Here is a 9,867-nt window from a genome sequence, read left to right as displayed (position 1 = left end):
GGGCTGCCCCAGCAGCCCTCCTTCCGCCACTTCTCGGGCTACCTCTGCGCCGGGCCGGGCAAGTACCTGCACTACTGGTACGTGGGACTGCGCCCGGCGATGGGGGGGCATCGGCCGGCGCCAGGCACTCACGGCTGCACGTCCACAGGTTCGTGGAGGCCCAGAGCAATCCCCAGAGCAGCCCCCTGGTGCTGTGGCTGAACGGGGGCCCTGGCTGCAGCTCCATGGAGGGCTTCCTCAAGGAGCATGGCCCCTTCCTGGTTAGTAGTCACTGCTGTCCCGCGGCCCGGGGAGTCAGGGGATGACCGGCTGCGTGGCATGAGCCATCCCGCTGTGCCCTATCCTGCTTTGCCCATCAGTCACCACCTTCTTCCTTAGATCCAGCCCGATGGGGTCACACTGAAGTACAATGAATACGCGTGGAACAAGGTACAGGCACAGGCACTGCTTCCCTTTGTGGCTGCGAGATGGGGTGGCCCTGAGCCAGTTCCTCCTGCCCTCTCCACGGAGCCGACCCTTCCGCTGCTCCCCTCCCACCCGACACACCCTCCTCTCGAGTCTGCTGTTGAGCAGTGCAGGAATGTGGCCCCCCCAGTGCAGCCCTGGGGCGGGCCAGGCTCCTGTGGGTGCTGCCCTGGGCGAGGCCAGCAGCCCTTGGCCTCACTGAGCCAGAAGAGGGTCTCCCCTGATCGCCGGCTCCTCTGCTGTCCTCGCAGATTGCCAACATCCTCTACGTGGAGTCTCCTGCTGGTGTTGGCTTCTCATACTCCGATGACAAGAAGTATGGCACAAATGACACGGAGGCGAGTGACTGGGGTGCAGGGAGAGCCCTGCTGCCCTGCCTGCCCCCTCCTGGGTATGGGGTGCAGCCTCACCACCTGACCATGCCACCCTCTCCCTGCAGGTTGCTCACAACAATTACCTGGCACTGAAGGACTTCCTCCGGCTCTTCCCTGAGTACTCCAAGAACGATCTCTTCCTCACAGGGGAGAGCTATGGAGGGGTCTACATCCCCACACTGGCAGAGTGGGTGATGCAGGACCCCAGCCTCAACCTGAAGGTGGGCAGCTTGGCTCTGCCCAGCTGGGGAGCAGAGGGCTTGGCACAGCTTGAGGGGCCCTCAAGCAGTGCTGCAACTTCCTCCGGCTCTTCCCTGAGTACTCCAAGAACGATCTCTTCCTCACAGGGGAGAGCTATGGAGGGGTCTACATCCCCACACTGGCAGAGTGGGTGATGCAGGACCCCAGCCTCAACCTGAAGGTGGGCAGCTTGGCTCTGCCCAGCTGGGGAGCAGAGGGCTTGGCACAGCTTGAGGGGCCCTCAAGCAGTGGTGCGGTGGGGACCAGCCAGGATGTAGGGCAGGCCTGGCCTTGCAGCCTTTCATCTCTTCCTGGGGTTCTGGCAGCAGTTACTGGTGGACGTGTCTGTCCCTGCTGCTGGGGGAGCGTCCTCAGGCACCCCCGACCCTCCCTGTTCCCTCTGCAGTGTAAACAGTTCCACATCTGCTTCCTGCCTGTGGCTGCTGTGCTGTGACTGCCCCGCGGGGAGCTGGAACACAACAGAGTTGTTTTCTTCTTGCCTTGCAGGGAATCGCTGTGGGAAACGGCCTCTCATCTTATGAGATCAATGACAACTCCCTGGTTTACTTTGCCTATTACCACGGGCTGCTGGGGACCGAGTAAGAGCAGAGGGAATGCTGGATGCACTGTCCCTGTGCAAGCAGGATAAGTGCACAGCTGAGGCTGGGGCTGTCTGTGTCGGTAGCATTGGGAAAGGGCAGCACCTGGCCTGCTCTGGGCCAGGAGCTGGGCTGTGGAGGTGGCCCCTTGTCCCAGGCAGCTCCCATGGGTGCATTTGTTTGTGGGGTACAGAGGGCACAGGGCCAAGCTGTGTGCCTTGTGGCCACTGGGCAGAGAGCTGCAGGGCAGCTGTCATTCGGTGTTGCCACCTGCTCCAAGTCATCCTGGTCTCTGCCCACAGGCTGTGGAAAGACCTGCAGGCCTTCTGCTGCTCCCAGGGGAAGTGCAACTTCCATGACAACTCCAACCTGAACTGCACGCTCAAGGTGAGGGGAGCCAGAGCCCCTAGACGTGTGCCAAGCAGCATGTGCCTGGCTCAGGGTGGGCCTACAGTTCCATGAGGGTCCTGCTGAGTCCCAAACCCTTCTTGTGGCTCTTTGCAGATGGGGGAGATGATTCAGATTGTAGAGGAGTCTGGCCTCAATATCTACAACCTCTATGCCCCGTGTGATGGAGGTGTCCCAGGGAGCATGAGGTGAGAGTGGCCCCAGGGAAAATGGTTCCACAGGCAGCAGCTCACTTTGGTCGCACTGGCACAGAGGGACATGGTGGGCTGGGCAGGGGGCCCCTCTGAGACAGATGGATGGTGTCTGGCTGCTGCCAAGGACTCCCCCCAGGAGGGCCCTGAACCGTTGTTCCTCAAGGTCTTCAGTCTGTCCTCGTACTTGCTCTGGCTACAGGTATGAGGGTGATTATCTCATCACGCATGACCTGGGCAACTCCTTCATCCGGATGCCACTGAGGTTCTCTTGGCGGCAGGTGAGCTGAGGTGCCCATGCTACTGGGTTGTGAGCAACCTCTGTCCAGCCAGTTGTGCTGCTGTGGGCAGGAGGGGCAGAAAGTAGCTGCTCCATGGGGCAGGTGCTGCTGTGACAGTGACTCTCACAACTCTCCTAGAACCTGTTCCGAATGCCAGTAGCCCGAAAGAAGGTCCGGATGGACCCACCCTGCACCAACTCCACAGCCCCTAGCATGTATCTGAACTCCCCCGAGGTGCGGAAGGCTCTGCACATCTCCCCCGAGGCCCCAGAGTGGCAGGTGTGCAGGTGAGCAAGCTGTGGGTGGGGAGGGACTGCTCTGAGAAGGAGCAGACATGATGCCAGTGCTTCCTCCACAGCTTCGACGTGAACCGCAACTACAAGCGCCTGTACATGCAGATGAATGAGCAGTACCTCAAGCTGCTTGGAGCCACGGTGTGTGCAGGGAAACCTATGGATCCTTGGAGTGTCTCTGCCAGCCCAGCCTCCTACCTGGCTGGGGCTGCTGCCCTGCCAACAGCTCACTCTCTGTCTGCTACACAGAAATACCGGATCCTGGTGTACAATGGGGACGTCGACATGGCTTGCAACTTCCTTGGGGATGAGTGGTTTGTGGATTCCCTGTGCCAGAAGGTAAATGGGCTGGGCTGGGGCCAGGCTGGCCTCTGGCTCCAGGCTAGGTGCTGTGGCAGGAGCATGGGCAGGGCCAGCCCCAGGCACTGAAGGCACTGCTGCTACTCCCAGGTGCAGGTGGCTCGCCGGCCCTGGCTCTACACTGAAAACGGCGAGAACCAGATCGGTGGCTTCGTGAAGGAATTCACCAACATCGCTTTTCTCACTGTCAAGGTAGGGCTGGGAGCCAGGGATAGGACTGTGGGCGGGTGTGCTGGACACCAAGGCTGCAGTCAGGGTGGGGTGGAGCTGGCTGGGCTGTGGCAGCATCCTAGCCCCACTTGACCACCACTGCCCCTTTCCTACAGGGAGCTGGCCACATGGTGCCCACAGACCGGCCGCTTGCTGCCTTCACCATGTTCTGCCGCTTCATTAAGAACCAGCCTTACTAAGAGCTGCAGAGGTAGCTCCAGCTGCTCTCACCACCCCACCTGCCCTCACTGCCGGCACCTTGCACAGCCTGTCCTTGCTGCTGCTCGGCTATACCATGGACCTTTCACACCTGCAGCCTTCCCCCCCGGCTGAACGGGGCTGACTGCCATGGGTGGGCATGGGTGGGGGGCATAGGCTGGGTGCCCACCTTGGGGGCTCTGGCCTTGTGGGAGAGGCGTGCACCTGCTGCAGCCACCCCCTCCCTTGTGACTTCCTGTTTTGCCTCCTCCCTGTCTGCGGTGGCAGCTGCTTCCCTCCCAGGCAGGGAGCAATCCTCAGCACTTCCTCTCAGCCCCACACGCACACGGCCTGAGCAGGCTATGAGAAGCAGCAGTGGGGGGCAGCTGGGGCCTGCTCACCTCTACCTTGCTCCCACCACCTCTGCTCCCACTGAAGGAGACTTACCACCACTACCACAACAATCCCACTGCCAGGGCACGCAGTGCTTCAGGAACTTGCAATAAACTCTGACCAAGGTGGTTCTGCTCCTCCTCACACCTCTGTGCCAGCCCCTGCTTCGATTTCCTCTGCTCTCTGAGGAGCACCAGTGAGTGCCAACACCCTGTGCCAGGGAGCCCTGGGTTCTGTGAGCTGTGCCCTGTTTGCAGGGGTCCCTGCATCCTGGAAACAAGTGACCCGCCTAAGCGACAGCAGCACAATCACTCTGAGCCCTTTGGCACTGCACTAAGCTGTGTCTGCTCCCAATGACCTGTGCTGGGCAGCAGCATTGCCTGCCTCCTTTCCATCTCCCCAGCATGGACATGTCCTCCAAGCAATGTGGCCATGTGGTTGGAGTCAGGTGGTTTATTAGTGTAATGAGCAGGGGTGCAGCAGGGGTTCCCAGAGCACTCTCTCCACCTTGCTGCGCCGCACCAGGGCCTGGATGCCCTGACAATGTGCTGGTGGTACCAGGGAAGCTGCTTCCTACCTACAGTCTACGGGTCCAGCCCAGGATCTGCCCTTGGTCCAGGGAGGAGAACTAGAGCGAGCTGGGGTCCAGGCTGGGTTCTGCAGGCCAGGAGCTGGCGTAGGCAGCGGCAGTGGGCAGTGGGCGGTATTTCTCAATCACCTCCCGCAGCCCCTTGGAGAAGTGGAGATCAGCTCCCACTGTGAGGAATCCCTGCAGAGGGAAGAGGGTCAGTGCACAGCTGGAGGTGACAATGCCCTTCCCAGCAGGACATGGAGGCACACGCTGTCCCATCCCACCACGTACTGCATGGTTGGTGACCACCTCCCTGGTGAAGTCCATGCCTTCGGGCAGTGGGATCTGCACTCCCTTCTTTGTTCTCTCTGCAGAGAGGGAGAGCTAGGATGAAGCTGAGCCCTGCTGTGCCCCTGCCCACACTCCCAGTTGTGTGGGAGCAGCAGTCCCTACCGTTAATGATGGGCATGATGGTCAGCTGCAGCAGGGTCTTCAGTGGGGCCTGCAGTGAGAACAGCTGTGGGAATGGAGCTGGGGTCAGCGTAGCAGCAGAGCTGGCAGCCAGGGCAGGGAGGGCTGGAAGTGGCGATCCTGAATGGACAGCCTCTCCCCAGCCCACCCCACGCTGTGGCTGCATGTAAGGGGTCCCAGGCCATCACCATGCTCTCACCGCCAGCGACTCCAACGCCGACTGCTTGGAATAGATGCGAAACCTGGACAGAAGGAAGCAATTGTGAGTAGGGTGTGGAGGGGACTCTCCCCATGCCCCCATGGGACCCCAGCCATACCGTCGTAGGTCCAGCTGCACACGCAGCGCCTTCCCTTGCAGAAACACCTTGGCACTCAGCTTGGTTTCCTGGGGAGGGAGAGGGCTGACTCACAGCAGGCAGAGGACAACCAGGCCAGCTGCTCCTCTCATCCCCTAGGCCCAGTGTCCCTCTGCTCAGTGACACCAGTGCCTTTTAACACGGGATGGGGGACACTGCTCCTATATGCACTGGGGTGACTGCACAAGGAACCCCAGCCCCTCCCCTCACCATGGCCATGCTGGAGAGCTGGACAGGTGGGCGGTCTGGGGGCACCAGTGAGATGTTCAGGAAGGCAGAGACAGAGACTGAGGTCCCCGAGGGTTTGATGGTGCAGCGGGGGGGAGCAGAAACCTGCAGCACGAGCCGCAGCGGAGCATCCACGGAGGGGCTCTGGGGAAGGTAGGTGAGCTGGAGGCAGGGAGCAGGGCAGGGCAGGGCCGTGCTCTGCCCTGGGGCTCCACTGTGTCTTCCACCCTCTATGGGGGCTCCTCACCAGCATGAAGATTGTCCCAAAGAATGTGGCTCTCAGCAAAACCTCCAGGTCCTTGGGCACCTGTGGAGAGCACAAACCACTGGAGGGAGAGCGAGCCACTGCTGTGGGTCTCAGCAAAGCTGCCCCCTGGATGGCACCTCTTCTGGGCTCTGACAGAGTCCACCCCTCCCTCCTGCCTGCACACCACAGTCCTTGTGTCTGGTGCTTGTTACCTTCTCCCCCTGGAGCTCTATGGTCAGCACTCCTGCCTGGAAGTACGAGTGCATGGCTGAGTCGAAGAAGTACTCAGAGAAGGCAACATAAACCATGCGTTCAGTCTCCTTGATCACCGGCTCCACCGCGTGGTTCTCCAGCTCCTGGTCCTCTCTCACCCGGGGGAAGAACATGCCCTGGACCAAGAGCAGGAGAGGTTCCCACAGCCACACAGCAGCCCACCCCACCTGCTCCATGGAGCCCAACATGCCTGCTGGCACAGCCTTTCCCACAGGGATGGGGAAGGGCCAGCAAGGCAGGACCCAGTGTTCACCTTGAAGTCGAGGTCAAGGGTCTCAGTGGAGACAGATGGATCCCGTAGGAGGGAGTAGTCAATCCCAATGTGCTCATCCACGTAGTTCCTCACTGCCAGGGAAGATGTGGTGGTGTGACTAAGCCTGGAGCTGCCTGGCAGCCTGATGCCCAGCCCTGTCTGCCCTACAGTGAATGGGATCCAGTCCCTTTCCCAGGGCAACACACACCAGGCACTGTGTCCAGCAAAGAGTTCAGCAGCACCAGGCTGGCATGCTCCAGGGATGGGCAGATCTGCAAGGCAAGGAGCCAGGCTGAGGGGAATCACTCCCAGGACTGGATGAGGAGCTGCAAAGGCAGGACAAGGCTCAGCCCCACAGGCTCCATCGCCTGTCTGCACTCAGCTGTACCTGCTGGCTGAGGAGGAAGCGCATCCCCGTGACGATAAAGGTGCTCAGGAACTCGTAGACCTTCCTGAGGGACACAAGAGTGGCTCTGCACTGTCTGTTCTCTCTGTGGCTCCATGCCCATTTCAGCACATAGCTGGGCAAAGGAAGCACTGAGGGTGTGGGAAGGGGGTCAGGGAGCCAGGCACAGGCAGAGGGGTCAGGTGTACCTGAGTGTGCCAGAGAAGCCAGCATGCATTCTGGCTATGGAGGCGTTGCAGGTCATATTGGAGATCTTGAGGCGCCCAGCCTCATCCTTGGCCAGCTGGAGCACCGTGTAGATATGGACACCATCCGCAGAGGCATTGATGGACCCAATGTCATAGCTGGAAGCCAGGAAAGCAGATGAGAGGAACACACAGCTCCTGCCAGCTGCAGGACAGCAAGGCACCTGTGGCGCACAGCTGTGGGGTGAGCTAGCACCCAGGGCAGCAGGAGGGGGAGGCAGCTCACAAGAACCAGTAGAGCAGCTGCCTGCGGAAGCGTAGGCTAATGGAAGCATTGTTGATATTGAAGACAAGGTGCTGCTGGGGCTGGAAGTTCAGGTCTGAAAAGGCCAGCTGCAGGTCTGTCACCTTGACCCTGCAGGGAAAGGATAGGGCTGGTTAGACAGACAGATGGACATGGGAAGCCATGGGCAGCAGGCAGCACTCACTGGCTGATGTTGTACTGGAACTGCCCCTCATTCCCATGCAGGTCTGACACCGTGATGTTCTGCAGCTCCTGCTCCACAAAGCGCAGCCCCTCTTGCTTCACTGCGGGGAAAAACGAGGCTGGGTTGGGACGTGCCCTCTCGGCAGCATGGCCCCTGCCAGCCCCCACTCCTTCCCGGCCGCCCCATGGCGGGCAGTGCAGGCAGAGCCCTACACAAGCACAGACTCGGGAGGGTGTCCAGCCTCCCTCTTTCCCAGAATGTGTGAGATCCTGGCCGGCCCCTTACCCAGGTCCAGCCCCTTGGAAGTAATCCGTATCTTACAGCCAGGAGGGCTGTGCGAGGCTGTGACCAGCGAGGGCAGGAGGAGGAGAAGGAGGCAGCTGCCAGCAGCCATCTCGCACCTGGAGGCAGAGAGCAGGGTTAGCATGGACTGGCTTGGGGACGTGCACGAGTGTCAGCACGGACGGGCCAGGGGGACTCCCGGCTAGCCTGGAAGGGAAGCAGCTGCTGTCCAACCTGCCCGGGGCTGGGGATAGCTCCAAGGAACTCCCCACGGCTCCACTGTTCTCCCTGAAACCCCCCAATGCTGCCCAGGTCCCCTTAGCCCAAAATCCCTGGACCTATGAGGGGCACGGTCCCCACCCCAGGGTGCTGTGCACAAGCCCCAGCACCGGCCCTGCGGAGCCCGAGGGTCCCACATCTGGAAACACCCACTCCAGCCCTCCCCCCGTCCTGAACACACCCCGCTCCCCAAACCGCAGAGACAGGCGCCAGCCCCGTGTGTGCTGCTGCAGCGGGGAGCCCCAGCACTTCGCAGAGGAGCGAGCCCTCGCCCGTGGGACCGTCCCACAACCCTCACAGCCCCCCCCCGAGATGTGCCGCCTACCCCCAGACTGGTTTGAGACGGGAGCTGGAGCCTGTCCATCCCGCAGCAACAGGCAGAGCTGCCTGCGAGGCTGTGAGATGGGACGGGACTCCCTCACAGCTTCCCCCAGTTCTCCGAAGGAAGAGGATGGGGGGACGCCCTCCCCGCGGCTGTGTGACGGGACGGGGCTCCCTCACAGCGTTTTCCTCCACTTCTATGAAGGGGGAGGATGGGGGACCCCCTTCCCCGGGGCCCGAAGCCACCGTCCTGCCCGGAGGCTGGGGGGTTCCCCCACACAATGCCGGCTCAGTTCGGGTACTTACAGCGAGGCTTGTCCTCGGCTCCCGACGTGAGGAAGCTGAATCACGTGAAGGCAGGAGGGAGGGAGAACACCACCAACTCCAAGACTTTCTTTTGAGCTGGCTGAGGTTTCCCTGCCTTTATATAGCCCCCAGCTGCCACTCCTTGCGGGCCCACAGCTGGGAGGAGACAGCGGGACGGACGGACGGGGAGGATGCAGGTCTGTGTCCCGCCGAGCCCGGCTGGCTGCCAGCACCGGCACAGACAGTGGCTCGCTTGGCCACCCCAGCTTCAGGCTGGACACGAAGGCTTCCTCCCCCCAAAAACACCGCTCCCTGCGTCCTGCACACGCAGCCCCGGCCGTGGATCTCTCCTGCACCCCCCGTGCGAGGGGCACATGTGCAAACGGCGTCCAGGAGGGCCTGTGGTGTTGGGGACCCCCAATCTGTGTTATGAAGCCTCTGCCAGTGCTGAGCTACCCCAGCTCCAGTGCAGACTCCGCGGCCCCGGGCCGGGGGTGCTGCTGGGGGCTGATTCGTGCCCATCTGTAATATGAACCTGAGCAGAGAAGCTGCCGAGGCTGTGGACCCTCAGGGCTGCCCCCACAGCCTCTGACCCCAAGCCAGGCAGCACTGGCTCCGCAGATGCCTCTGGATGTCCTTGCCCCGTGTGTTACCGGCAGCTTGGCTGGCACCAGGGTTGCAGTGCCGAGATGGACACTGCCAGACTGTCCCCATCAGCACCCACGCCGCCTTCCTGCTCCCATCACGGCAGGGATGGGCAACTCCTCAGCCCGGGACTCCCTCCTGAAATCCTGCCTGGTCGAGCCATGCCGAGGGACTGCCCCTGCCCTCACCACCCCCCCCCCGGCCACTTGAGCTGCCTCGTTCCAAGGCTGGAATTTCACTGTCCCTTCACAGAGTCCTCTCTGCCCTCAGGGGTCGGTCTGAGCCGGCCCTTTGTGCCCCGGACGGTTATCGGTGCTCTGGGCAGCGGAGCCGGGCTGCTGGAAGCCCAAAACGGGAGCCTCAGTGCTTACACAGCACTTATCCCACCAGAACTGCTGCGCCAGCGTTAACTCATTAAACTGACCCCGGTGCTCCCGGAGCAGAGGGCAGGACTCCGGGAGATGGGAAAGCCCTTGGAAAGCTGGGCAGCAGGGATATCCCAGAGGAAAAGGGCAGGAGAGGCTTCCGTCCCGTCTTCACCGGG

At 61.6% G+C, this 9,867-nt stretch overlaps 3 protein-coding genes across 3 annotated transcripts in view; 2 read left to right on the top strand and 1 right to left on the bottom strand.

Annotated features, from left to right (window-relative positions):
• The first annotated feature begins 6 nt into the window (after nt 1–6).
• CTSA (cathepsin A) lies at nt 7–4,158 on the top strand. The gene is made up of 14 exons (XM_008635614.2): nt 7–77; nt 149–260; nt 379–429; nt 717–803; nt 905–1,060; nt 1,587–1,678; nt 1,981–2,065; nt 2,183–2,274; nt 2,480–2,558; nt 2,697–2,845; nt 2,917–2,992; nt 3,101–3,190; nt 3,302–3,403; nt 3,538–4,158. Exons 2-14 carry the CDS (start codon nt 225–227, stop codon nt 3,619–3,621), a joined length of 1,179 nt encoding a protein of 392 aa, XP_008633836.2. The 5' UTR covers nt 7–77; nt 149–224; the 3' UTR covers nt 3,622–4,158.
• Nucleotides 644–9,867, top strand: part of PCIF1 (PDX1 C-terminal inhibiting factor 1) — a 21,504-nt gene continuing 12,280 nt past the window's right edge. Inside the window, exons 1-2 of the mRNA XM_008634027.2 lie at nt 644–664; nt 8,079–8,084. The gene's annotated coding sequence lies outside the window, so the exon portion shown is untranslated. The remainder of the gene's footprint in view (nt 665–8,078; nt 8,085–9,867) is intronic.
• Nucleotides 4,446–8,765, bottom strand: PLTP (phospholipid transfer protein). The gene is made up of 16 exons (XM_017733255.1): nt 8,679–8,765; nt 7,776–7,891; nt 7,491–7,590; nt 7,289–7,417; nt 7,006–7,161; nt 6,800–6,863; nt 6,620–6,683; nt 6,412–6,503; nt 6,098–6,274; nt 5,886–5,945; nt 5,621–5,782; nt 5,372–5,439; nt 5,254–5,296; nt 5,037–5,085; nt 4,875–4,951; nt 4,446–4,781 (listed from the first exon to the last, which is right to left on the bottom strand). Exons 2-16 carry the CDS (start codon nt 7,882–7,884, stop codon nt 4,641–4,643), a joined length of 1,491 nt encoding a protein of 496 aa, XP_017588744.1. The 5' UTR covers nt 7,885–7,891; nt 8,679–8,765; the 3' UTR covers nt 4,446–4,640.

This window comes from Corvus brachyrhynchos, unplaced genomic scaffold, assembly GCF_000691975.1.
Source record: "Corvus brachyrhynchos isolate BGI_N302 unplaced genomic scaffold, ASM69197v1 scaffold10, whole genome shotgun sequence".
Taxonomy (NCBI): Eukaryota; Metazoa; Chordata; class Aves; order Passeriformes; family Corvidae; genus Corvus; species Corvus brachyrhynchos.
The sequence above is the reverse complement of the archived record's forward strand: the minus strand, read 5'-3'. Positions and strand labels throughout refer to the sequence as shown.